The sequence below is a fragment of the Agelaius tricolor genome, unplaced genomic scaffold, assembly GCF_023055355.1.
Source record: "Agelaius tricolor isolate 1412-34295 unplaced genomic scaffold, bAgeTri1.0.p SCAF_2, whole genome shotgun sequence".
NCBI lineage: Eukaryota > Metazoa > Chordata > Aves > Passeriformes > Icteridae > Agelaius > Agelaius tricolor.
In genome coordinates this window covers 57,168,734-57,196,087 of record NW_027269262.1, presented here as the reverse complement: position 1 = coordinate 57,196,087, position 27,354 = coordinate 57,168,734, and the positions used below count along the sequence as shown (strand labels likewise).

The 27,354-nt window shown below is 39.3% G+C and overlaps 1 protein-coding gene and 2 long non-coding RNA genes across 8 annotated transcripts in view; 2 read left to right on the top strand and 1 right to left on the bottom strand.

Moving 5' to 3' along the window:
- The window catches only part of LOC139586411 (uncharacterized), a 447,190-nt gene extending 420,163 nt beyond the window's left edge, over positions 1-27,027 (top strand). Inside the window, exon 2 of the long non-coding RNA XR_011677765.1 lies at positions 21,226-27,027. This is a non-coding gene — a long non-coding RNA (uncharacterized lncRNA). The remainder of the gene's footprint in view (positions 1-21,225) is intronic.
- On the bottom strand, positions 5,284-8,217 carry LOC139586406 (uncharacterized). 2 transcript variants are annotated; one of them, XR_011677763.1, is made up of 2 exons: positions 7,718-8,217; positions 5,284-5,484 (listed from the first exon to the last, which is right to left on the bottom strand). It is a non-coding gene; the product is annotated as an uncharacterized lncRNA (long non-coding RNA). The 2 variants fall into 2 exon arrangements; XR_011677764.1 differs by having other exon boundaries at positions 7,967-8,173.
- LOC139586368 (epidermal retinol dehydrogenase 2-like) lies at positions 8,181-18,948 on the top strand. Of its 5 annotated transcripts, none has more exons than XM_071419713.1 (7): positions 8,181-8,440; positions 11,750-12,083; positions 14,646-14,777; positions 15,752-15,851; positions 16,647-16,791; positions 17,356-17,481; positions 18,061-18,948. In XM_071419713.1, exons 2-7 carry the CDS (start codon positions 11,763-11,765, stop codon positions 18,152-18,154), a joined length of 918 nt encoding a protein of 305 aa, XP_071275814.1. In that variant the 5' UTR covers positions 8,181-8,440; positions 11,750-11,762; the 3' UTR covers positions 18,155-18,948. The 5 variants fall into 5 exon arrangements, with proteins under 5 accessions (XP_071275814.1, XP_071275781.1, XP_071275790.1 ...); XM_071419680.1 differs by having other exon boundaries at positions 8,303-8,440; positions 11,740-12,083; XM_071419689.1 differs by having other exon boundaries at positions 8,305-8,445; positions 11,740-12,083.
- Positions 27,028-27,354: the final 327 nt, after the last annotated feature.

Genomic DNA, 27,354 nt, shown 5'->3' with positions numbered 1-27,354 from the left:
CAATATAAATATTATATGCCTATTCTCTAATACCTACAAGGGCAGGTAAGTGAGATAAGACTCCAAGACTTTAATTATAGTTCATGACATACTAACATGGACAGACCAAAAACATATACCTTACATATAAAAGGTCTTTTTCCTAAGGGAAAGTTCACAGGCATTATCTAGAGATCAAAAGGCATAAAAGCAACATTTCCATAATTATTCAGAAGCTGCTGTAATGCACAAGCATGTCAATTATATTTTCTCCATTTATCCATCAGAAGCATTAAATGCAACACTGTTTTCTGTGGCTTAGGAAGCCCCTGACTGAATGTGTCCAAATGCACTGAGGGAGCCTTTGTTTGCTTTCCCTGTTCTTACACTGTTTGCCTAAGTACGTGCTGCTGGCTGCATGAGGAGTAAAATACAAGGTTAAATAGATGTTTTGACTAACACAGTATGGCTCTTCTGCAATGAACAGTGTTGCTGCCAGTGCTGTATAGGTATCAGTCATATCAGATCTGGTGTGTAATTTAGCTTTCTGAAATGAAACACTTCTTTCTTGAAACTGCTGCTCTGAGCAATAAGACTGTTCTCCACAATCACTTTGCAAAGTGTCCAATACTTATTACATACATACATAAAAGACTGTTGAATCTCTGAAATGGGACTTCTAGTAGGCAATCATTAAAAACACTGGGTTTTAATACACTTTTTCTTGTGTATGTATTTATTTTATAATCAACCTGCATAAAATAATTACAAGTTTTGCCATGAAAATCAGTCTGCTTTCCAGGACTAAGGGTGTAGAGGGAAAGGGCAGTTTCTTCCCTTTCATTTACACCTTGAGGTTGCCAGTCACTTTTTATCACCTGCTTGTTTATTGTGAGAAACTGAATAAGCATTCAGTTCATCCACAGCATTTGGGATGTTATATTCCTTTATCACAACTCTCCCCTCTCAATTCTTCCAAGCTGTTGAAATGTCTCTTAGGCAAAAGCTATTGCACACTCTGAGAGCCTGTTCATTCTTTGGTACACCTTCCAAGTTGTTCTAGATCTTTTCTGAGATGGGAGTAGAAAGCAGGGGAATTAGATCTCACTTAGCATGGAAGATGTGGGTTCATGATGGATTCATCATGGTGTGATTATTGCTTTGTATTTCCTTATCCTTTCTTCCCTGAAAAACTATTATGTCACTTTGCATGTTATTCTGATACACTTCCCAAGGCTTTCCAAATTCTTTCCCTTCTTTAGAGACCATTGATTTGCATTTAAAAAGAAGCAATTTTCAGCCTGACATATTTTGAAACAAAATCCAGTCAAAAATTAGGTGGTGTTGTGGTCTTGTTTTCTCCAAGTGTAATTTTCAGGGAACAGGAAGGAGGTTGAGAAAGGTAACGTTGGTGGAACTCTCCTTCAACCACAGGAAACTAAATAGGCAACAGTAAAGCATTTTGAAAATGGCTTTCTTTGGCTTTCAGCTATGGAATGAACATGTTACAGATTTCAAGTCTAGTACAGAAAATTTCAGAAGTTCAATTTCAGAGACTTTATACATTTCAATTTCAGAAATTAAGTGAGCAATAGTGAGGAATACAGACCTTTCAGAAAACATAAGGGACTTACTTTACATTTAGAGATATGAGAAGTGACACTGTGAGTGCTCAGATAATATCCTGCATTCAAATGGAGCAAAAATGGGGAAAAAAGTTCTGTCTCTGTAATATTGAGATGATTTCATAGGATTTCTGTGGGTGAGGTTCCACACTTAGCAAGTGATGTCTTGGGGAAAAAAAAAAATCTCAAAATCTCCCATAGCTATTGAAAGTCAGCTGTGGAAAAAAGTTTTAATTACTCCATTTCTAGTATAAAATACAGTGACAGATAAAGGACTACAAATGCAGTGATAAGGTTTTTTTCTTAGTTAGCTGAGAGTAAAGATCTCCTGGACAGGTTTCCTTTCTTCACAAACTTCCTTGAGACTTTTTCATCATACTGCTTTGTGCTGCTGTGGCATCACATGCATCAGCCTTTTGCCACCAACCAACATGATTGATGCTCAGTTTAATCCATCAATAGCCAGCTACTACAGGCATTACAATCAGAGCTGAAATGGGACAACAGTGAATTTTAAAATAAGAATCTTACATATAATACTCAAAGATACATCATTTTATTGTAGGAAAATGTATAAACAAATGTATTTGATGCATTTCAAACAAGTGTAGGCAAATGGATGTAACAAAATCCTCAAAGTGCAAATATAGTAATAAAATACAACAAAATGTACTACAACTTAGGGTTGTGAAGTGTGACTAAAAGAGCTGAATAGGATTTTTCCATCTGCTTTAGGATTTGAAATGTCTTTTTCCTTATACTCTCTAACTTTCTAACCTACAGAGTACTGCATAGATCAGTAGACTCATTAGTACTCAAGACCTCAAAGCACTGAATACAAATCATCTCCCTAGTTTAGATCAGAATTTTACTGCTGTTTGCTTTGCATGTTGTGTCATGTGTACCATGCAGCACAAGTGTGTAGCACTGAGGCACATCTAGAACCTGTGGAAATCAGGCCTGTACACTCTTAGCTTCTTCTGGGGAGTTGTTCAACTTAAATGTTAAGTGGACTATTAAGTGAATCACATAAATCTAGATTTGCAGATGAGAGAGAATGACATTTAAGTTTGAATCAAACCTGGCAAAGCAGAGGTGATTTAATCTCTGGTCCCTCAGAAATCAGCTGGATCACTCCGAAAGTAGCAGGTTTGAAATAACTCTTTTGAAGTAACCAAGGGAACACAGGGAAACATTGTCCAAGTACTCCTGTAAATGTACATACTTCATGCTCAATGTTCATGAATTTATATCTTCTCTCAGAAAATAATTTCACCAACATGTTTATGTGTGGATTTGCTCTGTAGCTGAATAACTTAGAAATTGTAAGAAAAGGGCAAGTTAAACTGCAAAAGCCAAACAGTGCTGTGATTTTGCATGTAGCAGAGACACGAGGGTTAATATCATTGCAGCTAAGTATGATATCATGGACATAAAAGTTAGCATAAAAATCAATTTTTCCTTTCATAGCATTTTTTTCCAATTTACAGGCCAACAATGCAGAGGAATGTATCACCCTTTATTTTCTTCACAGACATTAGGAGCATTATCTCAGCTTTTGAGAAATACACTGCAAGCCAAAATCAACCATCACAAGACATGGCAAGTATATTCTGGCACTCACAAAGTTTTACTGAGTGACCGAGGGTACTTTCTGTCTTATTGAGAGGCACATAGATGAGAATAGGCAAAAATCCTGATACTTAATAATTACATCAGCTGATACCCTAGAAAGTATGGTGCAGAGCTGGAAACCCCCATCTTGTTCAAGCCTACAAAAAACAAAGTGACAGAGGAGCAAAGGAGCTTTTTTTTTTTCATGGTAGTTTAGAGTGATACAGGTATGGAATGAAGCTGACCACTCAGAATTAGTGGCCACATGTTACAGAATGCATTAGAATACACTAGAAACTCTGCACCTCACTTTCCCCAGGCTGTTTTAACATCTAAAACAAAAAGCAACAGTATTTGAAAAGAAGGAAAAGCAGAGAAATGAAGATTAGGTCTGGCACAGAACCATTATTCATTTCCTTCTCCCCTATCATTTATGTTCACTTCTAGCCCCTAACTGCATGTAAGGCTGCCCTGGCTTTCCATAAGGGCACAGATCTGCAAGCCTAGATAAGATATTCATGACTGCCACACTTGGGAGTCCTCCCTCCAGCACATGGAGGTTTAAATTAGTTTTTTTGGTTATACCTTGCTGTTTCCATTCTGTGTTCTCCTCCAGTCCATACTTATTCCTGTACTAGAACACACTCTCCAACCCACTGCTTTCCTATATATTCAATTAATAAATTAAAACTTTGCTAACTTTTCTTTCTCTTAACTGGATATCAGCCTTGCTGCTTCATTTCCCAGACATCAAACCTTCTTTGGTGGTTTTGCTTCCCTGCTGTGTCTCTAATTTTTCCACATCAGAAACCTTACATTATTCTTTATTAGGAAGCATTTTTTCCAAGTCCCAAATGGTAGGAAACTGCCTCACTCTCTTTACTATTCAGCGGGAATTATTAATTACCTTTTTTTTTCAACTTCTCCCTTTAAATACATCCTGACAGCCTGTACATCATAAATGATGTTTTACCCCAGACTCCTCCAGTAATTATTCACAATTTTTTTTCATGAAGAAAGGAGAAAAATCTCTTGTCTGACAGTCTCTCCTGCAGTACAGGCAGGTACTCTAGTAAGTAAGGATGCTAATAAGATGTGCATACCATGGGCACACAGGAGAGCATGCAAAAGGTCTGAGCAAACAGCTACATAGCAGCAGTCCTTTCCAGCTGCTTGTAGCAGCTAACAGATTACCTGTGTTCATTGTGCATAAAGTCACAGCTTATACATTGGCAAATAAAATCCTGGTGTGGGATCAGAAAACATACGCTGCTAAACAAAGCTGGTTTATATTTTATATTTATATTTTTATATTTAAAGCTGTCCAGCTCTTGGACACAATAATATTTGATATTTAATATTTAAGTATATGCAGTAACATTTCTGCATCACACTAGAATGCACCTTTTTTTTTTTCATTCATCTCACTGTTCTGAATAAAGTGGGTTAACTCTGGAGATGGGAGGTTAGCCAACACTGCCTCATTACCAGACTCATTTACCAGGCATTCATGTGTGGTAAAGAACATAATTTCATACACACCCCTGTGTATAATACTACCTGTTGCCATGGTTAGAGGCAAGAGCGCCCATACCACACTTTCTTACGGCATGAGAACCCCAGTTAGGTAGTCATGTTTGGCAAGCTTTCACTCCTCTTGCCACACAATCCTCTGCACTGTGTGAGCATACAAGAAATTTCACCACAGAGCTGGCCCATATAAACACATTTTCTTGTTCTGATGAGGTTCACTGCCAAAAATGCTTAGGGAATTAAAAACAATCTATCAGGTCCTGACTTTGGAAACACATCTTAACAGGCACTGAATTATGGGACCTGAGCATCCAGTGGCTAACTCATGGTGATACTTAGTGCTGGCATATTCCAATGAGAATTTGTCCCTCTCCTGATGTTTTAGGAACACCAAAGCTGCTGGTGTATTTGCTGTGTAGTTTGTAAATACTTTGAACAGATGTTAATGCAGCACATCTCAGCCCCTCACCCTCACAAAACAGGACTTGGCACTTTTCCCAGATGAAATGAATAGGGCACCAGTGGGTAACAGTTTGTCACTTTTACAATTCCTCTATTTTTAAATCTGCTAATACATGGAACTAGAATTCCATAAATCTCCATTAGACAGTAAAAATTACTCAAAGGAAATGCACATAGTAAATGAAAATTCAGAAGGTCACTTAGTCTTCTGTGTTCAGGATTATAATCCTTCCTCTTGACTGGAATCTCCTTTGCCCCAGCTGTTTGTCTTCTGCAGGAATAAAAAAGGAAAAGTCAATTTTGAGGAACTCTGGCTAAGTGGTGTTTGCCCTGTTTCCTTCAGAGGCAACACAGGACGCATATGACTACTATGAGCAAGGCACTAGGGTTTTTATGAAAACCACTCCCCTCCTAGAAGTTGGAATGTGTGACTGAGGATAAGTTTGTGTAGGCTGCAATTGCAGTGACATACCTAGAGTTGCTAAAGCAGCTCATACTGCCAATAAAAACTTAACCATAGAATTATAGAACACACTGAGTTGGGAGGGACCCATTAGGATCATTAAGTCCAACTCTTAGCCCTGCACAGGACACCCCAAGAATCACACCATGTGCCTGAGAACATTGTCCAAACTTGATTGCACCAAGCTTCTTGAGCTTTGTGCTGTGAACACTTCCCCGGGGAGCCTGTTCAGTGTTCAGTCACCACCTGGGTGAAAAATCTTTTCCTGAGATCCAACCTAAAACTCTCCTGACTCAGATTCATGCTGTTTCCTTGAATCCTGATGAGAGTGAAGAGATCAGTACCTGCCCCTCTGCCCCTCCACTTCCCCTTGTGAAGATGTTGAACAGTGCAATGAGGTAATTTTAGAATTCTACAGTAAGCATTGAAAGAAAGCAGAAAGATCAGACTGTTTACAAGCATATTACACTACTCCACTTCAACAGCTGGGGTACATGGGGGATAACTGATGCTTTAATATCAAAATATTTATTGCATTTTGAGTGTTCTGATGGGAAAAAAAAGAAATAATATGAGAGCTTTTAAGAGAATATGGCTCCAACAGCATTACAGGATATTCTTCTTTTGTACTCTAAAGTGAGGATGACTGTTCAAAGCACCATGCAAGTGCATTTATCCAGCTTAGACCAACCTTAACTCTCTATTTGCTTTATCCATGCTTCTTCTGACACATCTATAATCAAGATGAAGTGGTGAAGTCAGGTGAATGTAATAAAACATCTACCACAGATTCACATGAAGCATAAACAGCACTCTAGAGTGGTACTGGGTACACTGTTCCAGCAGAGGTGCCAATATCTACCCAACAACAGATGCCAAGTGCTTTCTTGAAGTAAAGGTAGGCCAAAATACAATACAGCCCTCAGTAAAAAAATGCTACAGACTAGCAGTACACTTACACAGCGTAAGTACTACAGAGAAGCAGAAGTGACAGCACTTACAAAGCTCCTCAAACATGTTCTTATGACTTGAATGACCTTGGGTTCCTTTGAAGACATCCAGTGGGACGTTACACAAAACAAACAAACAACACCAGTCCCAATTCTACACTCCTGGAATTCTGACAGCACTCAAAAATCAGTCCAAAAGTAACATGTGGCAAGAGGGAGACATCCTCATCTGATACAAATTAGCATAGTTCCATTTCTAGACTAGAATCAAGAGTAGTGATTCCATTTGTGTATTCTCAGACACGAGACTCTGAAAGATGAAATCTGACAGTCTTAAAAATAGTTTCTCTACAAACTAGTTTTAGTCTTTCATAAGGTAGGCTAGTAAAGTGAAGCTGTCCGGTGAATTTTGTTTCAGCAAGTTTTATTCAGCAAGTTTCTTACATGCCCAAAATCTTCATACCAGGTGGGGAAAGGGGATGTGTCTTCCATCTTCTAGCCTCCAACTCCGATCATAAGGTTATTCTCAATGTTAAATACTATTAACTTCCAAGTATTAATGCAAAGCTCATATTTAAACCTCTTCAAAATTAAATAACTGGGGTGGTTTTTTTACACTTTGTTGTTTTAAGTGAGCCACTTTAAAAAGAACTTTTTCTAAAAACAAAGCAGCAGCCAGTGTCACTGTTTGACTATCATTACCCTCCTAAATATACTGCTTTAATACAATAATACTGGAAAGTAGGCATATGAATGATCATGATAATGATTTGCCAAGCAAATGCCTTCAGTCATATTTTTTCTGGTGGAACTAAGCATTCTCTTATCATACAAACTTTCCTTGAAGTTGTGAATGGTCAGCAACTTACAGTTCAGAGTTCTGCTGCCTAAGGATAAGCATATGGTTAAAAAAACCCTCCAAAACAATGCTGCCCTAAGGGACTTATGTGAATATATAGCAATAAACGAAGAGCATTTCACTGAATTAGCAAACCAAATACTCTAGTCTGGGTAGAGCCAGAACTCATTTTTTAAACTGAAGTGTCATTCATTCCCTCAAAAGGACACCACCCTGAAAGGGTCCTACTCACCCGGTGAAGCCGCTTCCGTGCAGCATGGCTTCACACAGGCTAGGTGACCTCTTTACATCAACCACGCCTCTAGGTGCAGGTCTCAGCACAAACCACCTCATGTGTATAAATACTTTTTTAAAACAAACAAAAAACAAAAACACAACCCCAACAAACAACAACAACAAACCCACGGAAAGAGCGTGGGAGTTAGGGCGTTGTGCCGAGGGCCTCCACCCAACAAACTACTCCGTCCTTTGAGCTTTTGACCTCTGGTCTCAGGGAAGAGCCCACGGGGAATAAGCGTCCTCACGGCCGCCCAGGGCCGCAGCTCTCCTTCCTGGGGACGACCCCACAGCTCCGAGCCGGGCCCGCTCCCTGCCCGGCTGAATCCCACCCCGGAGGCCGGCAGCCCTGGGCGGGGCGCGGACAGCACCACACCCCCAGCCCAGCGTTCTGCGTAGCGGGCACGGGCTCAGCCCCGGGCGTCCGCTCAGCCCCGCGCCGGGGCGGGCTACCTGATAAAGGCAGGGCTGCCTGTGAAAGCAGGGCTGCCTGGCTCCGCCCCGCTGTGCTCCTTACTCCCTTCGCACCGCCGCGCCTGCCCGCAGAGCCTCTGGGCCGCGGTGGGAGGGGGCGATTTCTTGCCTGTCCTTCAGGCCGGCAGGTGAAGGTACCCCCGGTGCTGGGGGGTTGTGGGCCGGACAGGACAGGACAAGACAACACAACACAACACAAGACAAGGTAAGGTAGGGTAGGGTAGGGTGTGGTGTGCGGTCACTCGGTGGGAGGATTGAGGGCCGTGGGCAGCCGGGCGCTGCGGGGCAGTGGTGTGTCCTGGGGAGGCGGCCTGAGGAGGGCGGTGAGCTGGGCGCTGCTGCTTGTGGGCTTTCTTATGGTGCTGGTTGGGTTGGTAAGCGCGCTGTGCCAAGCCAGAGTAAGGTTATCCAGCATCGCCCGGGGGCTGAGGAATTTACTGTTGCGCTTGGGCAGCCTTAGCGACAGGACTGTTGTACTTTTGTGGGATCGCAACTCTCCCGGTACAGTGAGAAAAATGTATCCTTGCCAAACGCCGCTCAGGTGATTGCGTGATCAACCTTTAGATCTTCGACTAGCAAGGGTGCTGTGTGTTCAGCTGCCAGCCCCAACCCTGGCCCTGTGATTCGTGAGCAGTGATGGTCTTTAAGACCCTCTCAGGTCTGCAAGAGCCTGTCGGTGGTGAGTGTTAGCATATACCAACAAGCCTTTGCTGGCCAAATTATCTACACTCGAAATCTGTCTGATAAAATGTGGCAGCAGCTCTCTGGCCACAGAAAGAAACAACTTTCCCAGGCATTGTCCTGGGGGAAAGTCTGTGAGAAGATCAGAGAAAAGAATGAGAAACAATTCTTACTTTCACTTGCTGCACCTGTTGTTGTGAACATGTGGAATGTGTTGTGGAGATTTGTTTAACAAAGGGTAGTTTCTTAATTAGCCAATGGTGATGGTGTTTGGATTGGTTGACCAATTAGGTCCAGGTGTATCGTAACTGTCTATAAAAGCAATGGGTTTCTTAATAATTATATATATAATAAAGAGATTGACTAGCCTTCTGAGTATCATGGAATCAATGCTAATTATTAGCCGGCTGGGGGCCTGCAACCACAATAAAATGTTGTAGAACATCTGATATTTCTCTACTGCATAAAAGCCCCCCACACTTATGTCTCTGTGGACATAGGCATACTAAAAAAACAATACAAAACATCAGAAGTGATTTGAGATTTTATGTGTGCCAAAGGCCCCCTTGGTAAATTAACTTGTAAATACATCCCTGCTCACTTTAGTTGACAAACCAAAATCGGCCAGGTGAGTGGCAAATTTAATTGTCTGTATGGATATGCTTGGTTACAGTAGCTGGTTTAATTAGCAATACTGATGCATTGAATGAGATTGGAGGCCCAGTCAAATTTGAGTTAGGGGAGAGATGTGTCCATGGAAATTAAGCATCTTGTTGAAGGATGATGAGTTGGTCTTCTAATAGGAAGTCTCCTGTGGTCTGCATGCATACACAACTCTGTTTCATTAAGTGAAAGGTATACTTTTCTGAAAGATCTAATGTGCCTCTGACCTATATAAGCTTAATTCTTGCTTAAAGAATTACTGTCATAAATTTTCAACTGAGTTCAAATTGTGTATTGCCTCTGAAGGCAATTGCCTCACTTGGTTTTCCATAGGGATTAACTTTAGCATCTTTATCTATGCCAGAGATACCAGTCTCCTTTCATGCAAATGCAGGGTCTTATGTTAAGTGCATTAAATTAGTGCAATCAAGTTAAATTCAGAAGCTGAATTTATTTTAAAGACTTGTTTCTTCTGTTTTAGACTCAATAAAGAACTTGCGCTTCCAAAAACTTGCACTTTTTTATGTGCATGAAATTTAATAACGTTTTTCCTTTATAACTATATTTTTGCTTAGAACTGTAATATCTGTATAGATAAGAGAGCCTATTACAGGAGATGCTCATATTGGCTCTAGAAAAATGTTTCAGTGCTGTTTTGGTATTCGTTTCACTTCTTACTGGAGTTACTGCTTCTGCGCACGTTTTGTCACATTTTAATGAGAATGAAGAATAGAAAGTACTCAATAGAAAGCATTCACCCCATGCCTTTGCCAGAAAGAACTTGTTTTCCTACCCACTATGTCTGTGGCAAATGTTTTTTCTGTTATCAGAACAGTTTTAAGATGTTCCAATGTTTCTGCCAGAAAATTTCCTGAAATAACTAGCTCTGCTCTAGCAGAGGCCTGTTTCTTTTTAAGACTGGCCTAGTTTCCCCATGTAGAAAACCTGAGATTGGTAGTAACATGTGTATGTTCACAATCTCAGTTTCATGAATTTTGCTCAGAGTATCAGAAACCTAAGTTACTTATCTTCTGGCACTTGTCAAACATGATTACCTACCTATACACATGGATAGCAAAGTTAACTAAGAGATGTAATCAGGCTGGGTATGTCTAAAAGTTGCTAAATGTCTGAAAGTGCTAAAGGTTGAAGTGTAGGTGCCAGCATGCTCTACGTTTAGTTGAGAAAGAAGATGTTATTGTTTCATAATGTTGTTAGTCAAAGATTAAAACCTGTTTTAAGCAAGGATTAATTTCTTGCACAGCTTTTGTATGTTGGAAAATGAAATAATATTCCTCCAAGGATTTAAGGCCTGCTTGGTGTTGGCTTTACTGGGATGTGTACAGATTGTGAGCTTAAACATGTACCTGAGATGGTATAATTCAAGCCTATGACATTTGCTTAATGCAGGGAGGTGAAGAGAAGAAACTCAGCAGCTTTGCAGTGCATTCTCTAAGAGCTGTGTTCAACTGCAGAAGCAGGCTCTCCTCAATAATGGTACTACAGGTAGTTGAAAAGTCAGTAGTAACACACAAGTATTTACCTAATGTGCTTTGGAGATTTACAAGCATTTTGTCTTCTGAAGCTCCTTATACTCATGTTTTTTCAGCATATTGGGACTGTGACTTGTTCTGCATATGATTTCATGGTGACAGAGAGTGCCTACAAAGCAAAAAACATTATGGTCCTAAAAGGAGAATTTTTCCTGACCAATAGTACTAGTGTGTGAGCACTGAAGTTCTTTGATCAAACCATAAATTTTGATTTGTAAGTGTCATGCATTTCTGTTTGAGATGCAGTAGTAGTATGTATTTATTTATTTTAGGTTTTTGTCCACATTCTGTCAGAGCAGAAAATGAAACCTATGGTATGAGGGATGGGGAATTTCTAAAGTAGATGAGGGCAGGTGTTTCCTATTGCTGCTGAATGGTAAATGAATTGTATACTGCATCCTAGAGGAAAGTGGAAGCAACCTGGAGACAGAAACAGGACAAATGGATTAGATATCCAGGTGTATGCCTATATATTTCTTTGAAACAGTACTCGAAAGCAGGGTAGAGAGTATTTACAATGGATCTGAAAATGTTTTTGCAATATTGATGTTTGTGTTTTCTCTATGGTTTACCCTATCTGATAAATGTTTTGGGTTTTTTTAATCAGATATCTGAAGAAATAGCCTGAAGATGAACTTCTTCCTGGAAACATTAAAAGTGATCGTACTTCTTGTTTACTACTTACTGGAGTCACTGGTACTCTTGGTTGTTCCTGGACGGAAGAAGAATGTTAGTGGTGAAATCATATTAATAACAGGAGCGGGAAGTGGCATTGGAAGACTCTTAGCGGTGAAGTTTGCCAGCCTTGGAGCCACGCTGGTCCTCTGGGATATTAATCAAGAGGGGCTCAACTGCACAGTAAGACTGGCCAAGGAAAAAGGAGCAGCAAGAGTACACTCTTATGTCTGTGACTGTAGCAAAAGACAGGATATCTACAGAGTAGCTGACCAGGTAAAGTATATTTGTGGCTTTGGCATTATTCCAAGATGAGTGCAAGCATGGGTGTAAGATGCATGAGTAAGTTTTCTAGTGGATTCAAAGCAAGAGATTAAAGTTAATTTATTCTGAATGTATTGCTTCCTATCTATTTCAAGAATTCTTGTTTTTAGAGTTGACTTGTGTATCTCTACTCCTTAAAAAATAAAAAAGAGCTGGCTCTTTTTTTCAGTAGCTCATTTTAACCGAGTAGCTTCTTATTTATTCATTCAATGACTGAGCAGGCACTTAATTGTGAAGTGCGGAAAATCAATTTATTGAAGCTAAAGCAGTATTTCAAGTTCTGGCAGCCTTTTACCAAAAGACCATACATTGTAAAAAGGATTAACTGCTTAAACAATTTTCAAATAATTCTATTGCTGTGAAGAGATTTTGGCAGACTTACTCTATCTGAATTAATAAATGTATCTTGATGTCTTATATATTTTATTTATTTCTTTCATTTCTGAAGAGCTTTGTAAACATAGCATGTGGTTAAATAATTTGGGCAGAGTAGCAGTATTGCCAAAAGCTAAAATTGTTAAACAGTTTCAAGTCTAAGAACCTGTTCTCATTCACTTAAAATTTGCTAAACTTAGCTGTTGAACTAAGAGATTTCCACTGTGAGTCTTGCTTGGGTATGATTTTTTTTTAACAAAAAGTTCAGCTGTCCTCAGGAACATCTTTTGGTTGAAATAATGTTTTGGTGGTCTTTAAGAAGCTCCAATTTTCTGTCTTTTTCTGTCTGTGCAAAAATGACTGTGATAGGCTTTCTGATACATGAAGCTTGTGTATGAATTGCAGCTTGCTAGAGGCTGGTGCTATTGGTTTTGTATGCCAGTAATGCTGTTCAGCTTTGGTCCCCCTTGCAGCTGTTACACCAGGTGAGCTGGACATCTGCTGTCCTTGCAAAGAAGTTGCATGTCTCTCCATAGTCCTGTAGCTGTGCTTTCTGCTGAACTGGGAGAGCTGGAGGAAGAATATAGTAGTGTGAAGGATACTGGAATGGAGCAGATGAAAATTAACCTTTGGGTTTGAGAACTTGAATTGAGGGCTAGCACTCTGGGCCCATGGAGAAAAGCAGTGGCTGAGCCATGCTGGTGAAATTTGAAAAAGAGAACTCGGTGTAGATCTGTGTGACATGGGTTCAGGATGATGCAAACAGAGCTTGCAGGAACAAAGAAGTTGCAGTAGGGTCCAGTGTGTGGTCCCTCACTTAAAACCTTTTGTCAGCAGTTCAGCAAGTGTCAGATTCACTAATAATCCTCATGCTAATCTGCATAGAAGAAAACACCTTACTACCATTATTTCAGAAATGTCATGTCCTGCTGATGATGTAGAATCATCCAAGCTTATCAGTTACAAAAACACTAGTATAGGTGGTGCTTGGTGCCACTGCTTAATTCATGCAGCGTAGTAAACTTTGGTTCTTAGTAATCATATCTTTGGGAGATATGACAGCATGGTTCCAGGTCCTTTTTCCTCTTCTGGTGATTCAGCTTTATGCAGGCTTGGAGTTTTGCAAGACTATGGTCTTGCAAACTAAATTTATGCTGGTCGGGCAGGATATGTTTGAAAATTTTGCTCCCGATGAAACAATTTTATAGCCAAAATGAAATGTGGATCTTTAATATGTGTTTCATCAGCCACACAGAGACAGCATGAAAAAGTTACTTCAGTAGGAAGAAACATGAAGAGCCTTTTGGTTATCAGGTCATTGTTTCTTTCCTGTACCAACAGATAAAGGACAGCCTTTTGGCTATTGAAACCTATAGCTTAAAATTTATTTCAAATGTCTCTGTTCCAGAAGTACCCAACTCCTAAAGCTTAGTTAAAAAAAATAGACAAGATTAGAGCAATTTTCAGGAATACGAGGAAGTTAAGCTAGAATAAAGGATAGGTGATAAATTATTCTTTAATTCTTCACTGTGTTACCCATTTCATTTTTCGCAGGTAGCTCAGGTCAATGACTTGTATCTCAGATTCTATATTAAATATTTTCATTCTCCTTTGGAGAGCTGCCATAATATCTTGCAATCAGCTAGCCTACATTGTTCTCTCAAATGGGTCTGTTCATGAAGGCTCTCAGTCTGGAGCTAAAATGAAAACTGTACCTCCTCTTACTGAGTTTAATGTATACGTATTATTTTTTAGCCAACTTAATTTCTGGGGTAGAGTGTACCAGATTCTAGTCCAGAATTACTCTTTAGTTTTAAGATGTGTTTGCTGTAGAAAAATACTTGTTGTATTAGTTAAGCTTTCTCCATTAAAGACTTATCTGGAACATTTATCCTCGGAAACAGAGGTGCTGAAAGCAAAGCTTGTGTGGAGCTGTTGAGCTCCACAAATCTGAAGAAAATCTATTTGAGAGCTCACATTTAAAAAGGAATCAGGCGAGACTTCAAGAACCTGAGGTGTTTGGATCCATAACAAGTTCAACTTATTTAAGTGTGTAATATTTCTGTTGCGTTTTCATAAATAATACTTGGAAAGAATGTTTGGATTTATTGCATGCTCTCTTGATGCTTTTTGTTTTAGGTTAAAAAAGAAGTTGGTGATGTCAGCATCTTGATCAACAATGCTGGTATTGTAGTTGGGAAGAGATTTCTTGATTCTCCAGATTCACTTGTAGAAAAAACCATGGAAGTGAACACAATAGCACACTTCTGGGTAAAATCTGTATTTTGCATATATATATACTAAGACATACTTTTAACATGTTTTCAATGTATTTTGCCTTTTAGAATTGAGGAAAACATATAGACCTCTTTGGAAGTTCAGTCAGAAATGATACAAGAAATTATTTATTTGCTCTGGAGTGGGTAAAATTTTTTTTAAAAGCATGGAAGAATGGATTCTTTGGGAATCTCTAGTGTAGGCAGGTGGAAGCACTTCACATTTAGAAATTCTCTTAAGAACTGAAGTCCACCATCTGCTAAATTCTGAGGCTAGTCAGAAATTAGTGTCTCATTATTAACTGACATGAAGCAGGCCCATGTTAATAGTTACTGCCCCGAGAAATGTTCAATTCTACTTCAGTTCTTCTGTTCTGTTAATGTTCTAGTTGTTCTGTGGCTGTGATAATTCCAGTAACACGACATGTTCTGATAATCCTCTTGATAATAAGTGAAGCTTTTGTCCAGAATGAGTAACCTGGTGTGCTTTTTCTTCCTTTCAGTGAAGGCCGGTCACCTATATGGTGTTTCTATCATAAAGAATTGTATAGAAAATATTCAATCATGTGTCAGTTTATTTAGAAATAAATTTAATCATAAAGATTTAATGAATTTAATGGAAGGAAATCTTTGCCATTTCACAAAATCTGCAGTGAGCACTTAATTCTCATTTGAAAGAAACTTCATGACTAGATTAAGCCATATATTTAGGTTTCATCAAGTTACCATCTGCCTTGGGTAGTACAGGTAGGGTAGGAACTCGCCATTTAAATAGTTGAAGGTTAGAGTTCAAACAACATGTGGTTCAAGCTCCACATACATACACACACACATCTTTCCATAATGGAAGGGGAAAGCTTATTTAAACTGTTGGGAGAATTTCTCCAAAACCATCAAACACCTTCAAAATATTATGGTGTGTAGCTTACTTAGTAAAATGTTACATTGCAGCTCTGATTTACTTTGCAGACTTACAAAGCCTTCCTCCCAGCAATGATTGCTGCTAACCACGGACACTTGGTTAGCATAGCAAGCGGTGCAGGCCTGTGTGGAACCAGTCAGGTTGCAGGTAGTGTATTAAAGAGGATTAAAGCTAATATTAATTTAAGTAATTAATTTGATTTTAAACTGTGCAGTCAATATCTATGGGGGGGGAAAAAAAACTAACTTATTTTGAATTTTTGGATCTTTCCATATAGTTAAAGCCAGTAGTCGGACTTTCAAAACAGCTGACTTTAAACAGATCATTTCTTTACAAAGTGTTTTCCAGAAGCTCAGCAGTGCTGTGAAACAGTTTTTTCTGCCAAGGCAGAAGGATCTAGAAGCCATATAGAGCTTTGGAAGCTGAGAATCTCAATGTTATTAAAATTTACTTGCAGGTTTCTGATAGGGGAGAGGCCACTTTAGATATAGAGGGACCTCAGAAGGCATTTCTGCAATATGTATACAAAGAGGGCAGAACATGAAATAAGGTGACATAGCAGTAAAAGAAATCTAGCTCCCAGAGAGTTTCAAGTCGAAACCACATTAGGGAGTCTTGAAAAGGTGAGTTTGAGGCATAATAAGTATGCCATAAGAATGCATGGATTTAAAGAAAAAATGGTATGAAAAACAATTTCATTTACCATTGTTCGTTAGAGAGTGAAAAAATGGTAGCAGACATGTCATGAGAAACTCTCTGTCTGCCAGTCTAGAACAAAGGTTGATTTAGGAGAGGAAAGAAGAGGAATGAATCAGATCAAAAGCAAATTTTAACCTAATCCTGAAAACCATTCCTATTCTGATGTGAAGTGGTTTAGTATTTGACAGTAAAGTTTAATTTTTAAATTTAAATATTAACTGCAATTAATGTTTTATTTTACAGATTACTGTGCAAGTAAATTTGCAGCAATAGGTTTTGCAGAGTCAATTGATATAGAGATGAGAAATCTGGGAAAGACTGGTGTTAAAACCACAATTGTGTGTCCTTACGTGATAAACACGGGAATGTTTGATGGTGTTAAATCCAAGTAAGTAAACTCTTGTGATGTTTTTATGAAAGTTGCATTTTTAGCATGTTATAAATCCCTATTTCCTTTATGAAAATCATGAGCCAGGCTTTTTTCTGCTTGTATTATTTTTAAGGGTTCAGATGGGTGTTGTCCCGTGACTGGGCAACTCAAAAGGCCTAGGTACTTTAGTATTCATTTAAGGTGAAAAGTGAAACATAATTGGTGTCCTTTCCTTTGCAGAAGCCAGATGCTCCATTTGTCCTCTCTGGTTTCTAAACCCTCATTCTCGTCCTGAAATTGATGGTATAGCTTTGCTCAGTATGCACGTATAATGACAAAGTTTGGGAGCCAAATAAAAGTCTGGTGTGTCTTAGTATGAGGTCTCTAGTTTTGTCTTATAGAGGTTATACAGGGGGGAATAATCATGTCCACTCACTTTAACATAATGAAGATTCTCTTGTTCATAGGACTTGTGGTATTTATTTCTTTTTTTAGTTGGATAACTGTAAAATTGAGACTTTTTTGAAGAAAATGTGCATCCAAAGCAATTTGTATGATAGCAATAAATATTCTCTTTTTTAGGTGGCCACGTCTGCTTCCTGTTCTGGAGCCAGAGTATGTGGCTGAGAGGATAATCAGGGCTGTTCGGCAGAACCAAGAAGTCCTGTTTATACCACGCATTGTTTATATTTTCTATTTTTTAAGAAGGTAAGTTATGTTTCTTTTCCCCTCTCTCTTTTCTGTTTGGGGATGCTTAAAGAATAAAAGAAGCTTCTACTTGCTAGTTTGAATTTTCATTAAGTTATGCACATTTTTGGAAGGGTTTTGTTTGTTTGTTTATTTGTTTCTGTGGGTTTAGTCTACCCTTGGGCCACAGAACAATGGCAGAACTATCTAACTGTGCCTTGCTGACTCCACTGGGGTGCAGTTTTACTGGGGGCTGTAGAGATCACCTGCTTCTCCATTACTGCATGTCAGAGAATTATTGGTTGGAAAAGACCTCTAAGATCACTAAGTTCAACTGTAAATCCACCTGGTGTCTTGCTCTAGCATTTGGGCACTTTTGACTCTGTTGCAAGCCAGGTTGGAATACTGATCTGTCTATAACCCAGGCTGCCAAATGAGTGTAAAGGATATTTTGAGAGGACCAGTGGGTCTATATTCCAAAGAGTATACTGCCTTTGCCAGTATTAGCCAGGTTAAACTAATTCTGTGATAAAACTGCACAACTCTTCTGATATCACTTTGTTTCTTTTTGTCTTCTTCTTCCATGTCCCTACCTTACAGCTTCCTGCCAGTGAAAGCAACAATTCTCTTTTTAGACTACTTTGGACTCAGTGATTTAATGAATACCTTCAAAGGTCGACCAAAGAAGGAGTGAAAAATTACAAAATTCAGAGACAAGCAGCTCTAAAGTCGGTGTTGAAGTTAGTTAAAGGTGGTGGTGGGTAAAGTTCACTTCACTAGCAGCTGTGAACTTTGGGTGCCTCATTTTGCAATAGTAACAAGATTTTTAAGAGTTGCTTTTTAACTGGCTCTTAATCAACAGCTTTCATCTGAGCTATTGTTTTTGAATTGTTTTCTTTTCACCTGATTATGAAAATACATTAATTGAACTTAGTTGCTTTGGCTTATAATGCCTTAAAATGGATCCTGCATCACAAACCAATAACTGGCAACTTTGGGGGCAAGAAAAGACCAAGAAACCACATGTATTTAGCAGGTATCCTGAAAAGCCTTTAGTGGATCTGACTTCTTGCTGCCATTCTGTGATCCACGAGGATGATCTGTACTGCTGGTGCCGTTACCATTCCTGGTAAGCTGAGGAATTCAAGAATTTCCTTAAACAACAGATTCTAACTCTTACAAATGAAAGTTTTGGGAGATAAAAAATATACACAGTGTTGGTGAAAAAAAACAACTACATTTATTAATTTTTGGAGGTGTGATCTCTCAACTTCCAGATGACAATGGATGTTGAGACAGGGATAGGGAAGGATATGTAAATTAAGCATTTGTGCTGCTAATCTACTTTGTGCCTAATTTATTTTAAAAGCTAATACTATGACTGCAACTTTGTAACAGAAGTCTTTGTATCTTTTAAGTACAGTATTTTAAGAACTATTTTAAATTGTCATCTCCTAAGAAGAATAAATTTGCATTTATAAAGCATGAGACTGCCAGTCTAGGTGGGCTATTCAATGTCTCATCAAAAGAGACAATGAACTACTAAAAGCAAGGGTGTTGTGTTGTATAATAGGGGTTTCTCTTGGGATTGTTTCAGAAAGGAATGATGTTGACAGAGCTGAATGGTATCATTACAGCCATCCTTTCAGTAACAGCATAATGTTTTGCTTCTCTGAGTTGGGTGATAGGTTGCCTTGTGTCTACAGAGACTTGGTTTACTTTCTGTTTACTCTTAGGACTGTTCATTTATTTTGAGCATATGCTGTGGAGGCATTGCCCTTTTTGACAATGGATGTTAGAAAGCTACCTTGACTTCTTGTAATCTAAAACAAGAAAAAGGAAGCTTATGTGTACATCACTTCTGTACATGCTAAATCCACTTCATCTCACAGTTGTCTGCTAGCAATTGGTATAGCAATTGGAACAGTATGGAGAAAAGGGGGACTTTTTAATGGGAAGTCTTTTTTTGTTTCAATGATGGCCTAGAAACCACCTTAATTTCCCTTGCCTATACACATAGTAAGATTTATTAGCAGAGAAAGGTTGACATAGAGCTACTTTACTACTGATGAGCAAGAAACACTGAGTAAAACAAGCATGTTAAAAATCACCTTACCTTTATGATGGATTGATGAGAGCTAGATTCAGAGTGATGAAGAAGAGATTTGTTTCAATCTCCTTTCAGATCTTCAGCTTCTCTTCCTCAAAATTTTTACTCATTTTACAGTACACCTCAGGAAACAGAAGTTAACCAAGTGAAAAAGAGGTTGTCTCAATGTGCAATCCATACACACATTGGATTCACAAATTCTACCACTAATTACTATGTGGTGTATCTGTGTCTTCAGCCTCCTTACCTTTTTATACTAACAGAACATACTTTTCCCTCCTGGAGCTAAGGGGAAAAGTGAGCTCTGCATATGCACACTATGAGTATCAAACTCCAGCTCTAGTGAGAGCAAGTAGCTTTTCATTTTTAGTGTCTTTGTGAACACCTTCTGTTGAGGAAAATTAGAAGCAGTAAGTCTGGCAGTAGGATTTAGGGATTCTCAGCAGGTTCATGTTTGTCAAAGCCCTAGGACAATTTTACCTGAAAATCTGTGCCAGATAAATACATCTCTGAGGAATTTTCCTACAGAATCAGTGGAAAGGACCTGTGCTCAATTAAGTTTTGTATATCTCTAAGGTTGGAAACTCTACAACCTCTCTGGGTAACCTGTTCTAGTGTTTGTTCACGCTCTGTTTAAAAACAGATAAATGAAAATTATGTGTAAATTGAATGTACTTTATTTCATGTCCTTTCAGAGGATACCACTAAGAATCTGAGTTTGCGTTTCACACTTTCCTTTTAGGTACTTATACACATTGGGGGGCTCAACCTTTTCTCAAGACTAAGCAGTCCCAGAAATATAAATGTGCTGCTACCACATTAAATATTGTGATCACTGGTAAATTACATCATGTACCTGGAGGATAACAGCCTGTCCTGTGGTGTTTATCTCCTATGATGGCATGAGAGATGTGGAGTTGTATCCTGGAGGTCAAACAGCACACATCCCTCCCCTGTGTTCAGGAGGTTGCTTGGAGTGAGTGTTTGGATCTTCAGCTGAGATATAAATTTCTTAAGATAAAAGGTGGCTTATTTCCAGCATAACAATGATCTTGACTGATTACTTTCCTGATGCCAAAAAAGAGTCTTTTCTTCTGCTCTCGGCAAGAAAACTCATGGAAGGATCCTTGTGACAGCCAAACAAGAAGATAAAACTTGAAAAGGAAGAGCATTTCATTTGTGACAGCATAATGTCTGACTGCTGGACAATATATCAGGCAGCTCCCACAAAAGAATTTTTGGTTTCATGGCCATTGCCTAAAATTTTAAATAGTCTCTCCCCAAAAATGACTGTCCCAAATTTGACTAGGATGGCTGCATTAGCCTAATAATAATGTTTATGGTGAATCAAAAGCAGTCCATGGTATTTTATTGCTTGCTGTATTTCTTTTCCATGTGGGATCATATTCCTGTGGTAGCAGAAATCATGCTGTCCCCTAATGCTTCAAAACATGGAGAACATAGTGTCAAGAAAAATTAACTTGATTAAATCCTTTGAACAAGATTGAGAAGGAAGGCAAACAAAAAACCAGCAGCTGAGATAGAAGCTCCATTATTATTTTATGAACTTGGAATTCATACCCAGAAGCTATGTGCACCTGCTTGGACCCTGGGTTCATGGTGGTCTGGTTTCATTTCAGGAAGGAGCCAAGCAGGTACCTCTTCTCTGGTAACTTTCCTCAGGACAGTTGGTCTTCCAAAGACACCAATGTGGACTGCATAGTTTGCTAAGCAGCTGTTCAAAGCCATAGGCTGTGTAAAATAAGCATTTCAACAAAATAACTTGACTTCTCTCACTGACTTTTTCTTTGCTGTGACAATCAAGAGAAATTATTTTGGATCCACAGTTACCAGATATTCTAGGAAAATGCAGGATTACTGTCTTTCAGGTGACACTTTAAAATGTGTTATCAATGCCTCAATAGGTAGGGCAGCACTACAAGCTGTCCACTCACTGCATTCAATACACACTTGCTCTCTCGTCTTAGGTGTCTCCAGCTTGATGATATTTTCTCTGCCTTTCAAAGCCTCCAGGCTAACAGCCTGAAGTTCTGTGAGAACTTCACAGATAGCCTGTGGCCTATGGCTGAGGAAAACATAGCTCTGCCTAGGGAAGAGAAGTGGAAAAAAATCCCACCTTCTTCCTTTACCCCTGGCAATATCACACTAGGGAGATGAGTGCCCTCAGGATTGCAACAGAGATGTTCAAGACAAAGATGTGACAAGGACAGAAGTTCTATGCCAAGGTGCTCTGTGTTGTTGCATCTGCTGGGTAGTTACTGCTTGATTAAAACAAACCTTGGCTCTTGGTACAGCTGTGTTGAGAAATTTTACACCTTATCCAAGGTCAGGCATAACTACATCTAAGGAAACATTGTTCTGTAGGACTTGTAGTGGTGTAGTCTTCCACAATCCCTGCCCAGGAAGGAAGAACCCTAAGACATATTGTTACACTTTGGCCTCTCCACCTCTTGGGATCCAGAGGCAGCAACCCTGGCTTTGGCACAGAAAGAAGAATCAACAGAGCCAGAGATGAGCAGCAGCAGCAACCCTGTCAGCACATGCAGCCAACAACAATTACAGAGGTTCTTGCTGAACAAGTTTGGCCTGTTGGTACCAGGAACTTCATGCCTAGAAGGTACCATGGTGAAGGCTACCTGGGTGATGGTGCAGTCCCCCTGGGCAGGTATCTACGTCACCTCTGTTAACTGCAATGCTGTAAAGGCAGCTTGCTTAGAGATTAATGCAAGGTGATATATGATGGCTGAGGAATCTGGTTGAGCACATGATCTTTAATGATTGTTCCCCAGAAATAGGAATTCTTGTTGGAAGGTTAACGTGGAAGGTCTTCTCTATATTAATTCTAGAAAACATACTTTGCATTATTTATTGTCTGTGTATTTCTGTCATGATAATGATGATTAACCCTGAAGCACACTCACACAATGCACCATGCATAGCTAATAGAACTACAAAACTGATTTGAATCATGCTACAGTTATTGTGGAATGTCCTACCTGTGTTCTGGGGAGCTTCTAACAAATTAAGAGAAAGCTGTCAATTCCAAGTAATCACAGCAAGGGTGTTGTATCAAGAAGGAGCAAATATCACTAGAGTAGCCAGGTGAAGTGCTTGTTTGCAGTGTTTCCTTCAGCAAGTATGTAATTTCTATCCTCTGGTATTTAGTTGGTCTCTAACAGAGGATGGGAGTAATTGTCAATGTGCCTAGTTGAAATTTCTGTGTTGAAATTTCCTCAAAAAAGGAATACCAAGTTAATTCCACCAAAAAGAAAATAAAAATGCTTGAAGCAAGCAGAGCCTGCTGTAGCAATTATCTCTACCGGCAGCAAGAGGCAGAAATCTGTTTCCAACCTTGCTTCTGAGCCAAGGGCTTGGAAGACAGCTATGAAACTAGTTTATTCAACTTTATTATTTTCCACGTTGACAATGAAATGTCTGACTGCCCTCTTTCATGCTTTTAGATCCAGATAATTTTATCTCCAATGACATTTATTACAATATTTTAGGGATTATGGATTGGTCCTTAGCATTCAAATAATTGAAAAAACAAAGTATCTTTGCTTTTAATTTGTGTGTGATTGTAACTCTGCCTGTCTAAATGGGTCAGGTTTTCAACTCCCATTCAAAGGGGAGAGAGCACTTAAACAATCCTTCACATTCAAGAAATAATGTCCTGACATCTGCTTTTTCCTAGATTTGGAATGAGGCAGCTAGATTTGTTGGAAAAGAACTACAGTATCCCAAGTGGAAAACCCCCTTAGAAAAGAAGACTGGAGGAGGGATAAAAAAAGTGAGGAACTTTAATTCACCAGTTCAAATGAGAATCCACTAAATATATGGAAAATGCAAGAAAAGAGGGAAAGGTGATATTGGTGATATTGTTGATGAGTAATTAGTTGGTATATGGTCTCAATAGGGGTAGGTTTGCATTGTGTCTCACAAGCAAGGTATTTTGTAAAAAGGATAAGCACTTCGGAAGAGTGGAATATAGGATATATATCAACATATATATGCACACTTCAATTATACATATATAGAGTATAATGTTTAGATTTTGTTTTGATTCTGCATGCACAGAGGTATAAAGAGGCAGACAGGAAGGTTTCCAAGCCTATCCCCTTTTAAAAGTCTTTTCAATTAGTTTTTGCAATTTAGTGTACTGTAGGCAGTTTGAGATTTACATCTGAAGCCAGGTTTGTCAGCCACTTCTTTGTCAGATTAAATAATCTCTTACCACAAGAATTTTATGGAGTAGCACCCCTGACTGCTTGGAACCTAGACTAAGGAGACAATGGCATGTTCACAGCATTTATTTTTATTCAGCCAGCCACAAGCCTAGCCATTTTAACATTATTTTTCAGAACATGGCATGTAAACAATGGATTTTTCACATCCACAGGAAGAGCTGTTGCATTATTTCCAGTGTGAAGGCCTGTCCTGTATTATTATTTACTATATATATGCTTTTTTGTTTTGTTGTCTTACAGCAGAAAAAGCCACAAAGACATACCCAGAATATCTACCTGTGTTCTTCACCTGAGTTGTAGATTGATTTGTTTGGGGTTTTTTTCTTTTTAATAGTGTTGTCTTAAAATCCAGAAAGTAGCAGTAGAAGTCCAAGGAGATCAAGAGAACAAGCTAAGGGATAATTTCAGGATTCATACCAATTCTTTTTCTGAGGGTTTTGAAGGAGACAGAGTAGTGCAATAAATTATGCCTTTGCAACCAAATGCAAATTCTCATAACTATGTTGAAGCATGTGAGCTTGCCACTCTGAAATCCAGGAAATCACCCCAAGGAAATCTACAATGTCCATTCTTACCTTCCTGCATGTAAATCATTAGCTCTTCTGTGGTGGCTAATGAAGTTCAGGATTCATTAGGGCTTCACCCCCATATATCCCATTAAACCTGTTTTGGGAGACATTCTGCCAGAGGACTGGTCTCTGGATTTTATACACCTACTAATATTTTTTAGGATATTTTCACATCAATAGATGCATTAATCTTTTAAACTGTCAACCAAATATAATCTGAATAAAGAATGAATTGAGGAAGGGACTTAGAAAAGGTGGTAACTAAAATAGTCTTTTCCAGAGACTGGGGTCAAAGAGTGCTAAAAGCTTGTGTTTTTTCCTAAATGGGGAAGTAAGTATCCTTTTTCTTTCCCCACTATAAGCAGGCAAGAATTTTTTACTTTTTTTGGGATGCATTGATAATATCTGCTTATTAGGGGCAGAATGGCCCTGCATCTTTCCTCAAGCAAATAGTCAGGGCTCTGCGTCAGTAGTGACTTAGTAGCACTTCAAGATTTCTGGAAATTCCTTGGCTTTCATCCTATTGCCACTCCCTAGCTGGACTGTAATGAGACTTGGATGGAAAATTTTAAGAACCTTTTTATTTTGCCCTCATGGAGAAAGGACTGCCTATAAATTGACTACTGTTACCTTGGATATTTTTGGAGATTAGCAAAGTTGATTGATTGTAACTGGACTATAGTCTCTTAAAGTAATTGCCTCTTAATAAAAGTAATTGGCTTAGAAGAAAAAGATAAATACCTATAAACTTGCACACACATATGTGTTAACTTTGGATTACCGTTAACATAATGGTAAATAGTTAGCTTCAGTGGTATGGAGACTTCCAACATTAAAGTGGCTGATGGTTTGAAAAGAAATTGAGGTAGAAAGACAAAACAAAGGCAAATCACACTCAGTACAATGCTGATAATAATTGTTTGTATTTAAGAATTGTGTATGCTCTGGTGCAACTAAGCACACACAATTTAGCAGTGGCTTTCCACTGAGGCTGGAATGGCATTAGAGTAGGCAGCACTTGGGGAGTGTGCACCCTTGCATTTGCTTTTGTGCATATGTATGCATATTTGCATTCTGCACGAGGTGATGTTTTGGATCACTAGTTCTGTGTGTAAGAACCTCAAATAGCACCAAGTCTAATGTCTACTATTCCAGACAATAGACTATTTTTTAGCATTACTAATGTGGAATCCTCATAGGAAAATATGTGAAGGAATGCCTTTCTGTAAATCCCCTATCTGTTTTTCAAACAATATGCTCGTCATAAGACTAGTTTGAAGGCTTATTGAGAGATTATATGAGCAAACCTGGTTTATATTGGGATTCTGCCACATCCTTGGATCTTCCCCCACATAAATATTAATAACATCAGACTTGTTCAAAAATAAGAATTTATAGAGATTTTCTTGTTTGTTTACCTTGGTCCTGCAGGTGATGAACCCTCTGGCTTTGCCACAGTGAGAAGTTACACAGATATGTAACTTCAAATAGTCCTTTTTTGGCTCTGTTTTCTCCACCCTACATGACAGGGAATTTAACCATCATTGTGCAGTCGTTGGTTTAAAAGAGGGTTTTGCCTCAGAAGATGCTGACAAAGATGATGATATGAAATACCTCTTGGGAAAGAGTGACTGGGATAACCAGCTAAACAGGAGCCATGACACTGCTGTTCTCCACATGCTGGTTCTTCCTTAGGGCCACAAGAGAGGCTTGGAGATGATGTCCTCACAATGTCTGCTCATCAGCAGGGGCAGTTGGTGCTGCTGTTGCTGAGAATAGGCTGCTGGCATATACACTACTACTGTACACTGTACGCTACTACTGCCTGTACAGGCTGGGCAGAGCGTCCAGAAAGCAGCCTGGTGGAAAATGACCTGGAGGTGCTGGGCAACTGCATCTGACCATGAGCCAGCGTGTGCCCAGGTGGCCAAGGAGGCCAGTGGCATCCTGTATCAGCAATAGTGTGGCCAGCAGGAGCAGGGCAGTGATTGTTCCCATGTACCCAGCACTGGTGAGGCCACGCCTTGAGTCCTGTGTTCAGTTCTCGGCCCCTCAGATCAGGAGGGACATTTTGATTCTGGAGCATTTCCAGAGAAAGGCAACAAAGCCGGTGAAGGGTCTGGAGCACAAGTTCTGGTGAGGAGTGGCTGAGGGAACTGGGGCTGTTTAGCCTGGAGCAAAGGAGACTCTGGTGGAGCCTTATCACTCTCTGCAATTACCTGAAAAGGAGCAAGGTGGGGAGTTGGCCTGTTCTCCCAGGTAACAAATGTCAGGATGAGAGCACACAGCCTTAAGCTGTGCCAGGGGAGGTTCAGGCTGAACATCAGGAGGAACTTTTTCATAGAAAGGGTTGTTAAGCATTGAATGGGAGGGGATAGAGTCACCATCCCAGGCACTGTTTAAAGAAAGACTGGATGTGACAGTACCATGGTCTAGTTGACATAGTGGTGTTTGGTCATAGGTTGGATTCAGTGACCTCAGAGGTCTTTTCCAAGCTAAAAGATTCTGTGATTCTTTGACTATTAAGGTGAAGAGGATACCAACACTGAGTAAAATAGTCAAAAAGGCGCATTGTTTGCATAAGTTAAAAATTATTCTAATAAACTAACATTGGTTTGTATCATGTCTCTGTTTGTAAAAGACATTTAGACTTGCCACATAGTGACAATAAGTTTTCCATGTTTTTCTCCCGAGCATCTGGTTGGACATGTAGGGACGTAGAGCCTGGCAGCTTTCCATGTGTTTTTTTAGTTTTCCTTATGTCTTTCTCCACCACCACCAATCCAGAAAACAGTAATTTGAAGTAGCAAGATTTCAGAAGGATTTACTAGACCTCATATATTTTTCTGGAACAATCTCCCTGGTTGGAATATTCCCTCACTTTTCAGGTCACCAATAGGAAAACAGTGAAACATCCCTTAGGAGCATTTCTCCAGTTATATTGTAC

Excerpts from the sequence above, each read along its gene's own strand:
- LOC139586368 (XM_071419713.1), top strand. The coding sequence starts at position 11,763 with ATGAACTTCTTCCTGGAAACATTAAAAGTGATCGTACTTCTTGTTTAC. Across the intron at positions 12,084-14,645 it reads TCTACAGAGTAGCTGACCAG|GTTAAAAAAGAAGTTGGTGA; the intron begins GTAAAGTATATT and ends TTTTTGTTTTAG. Across the intron at positions 16,792-17,355 it reads TTTGATGGTGTTAAATCCAA|GTGGCCACGTCTGCTTCCTG; the intron begins GTAAGTAAACTC and ends TCTCTTTTTTAG.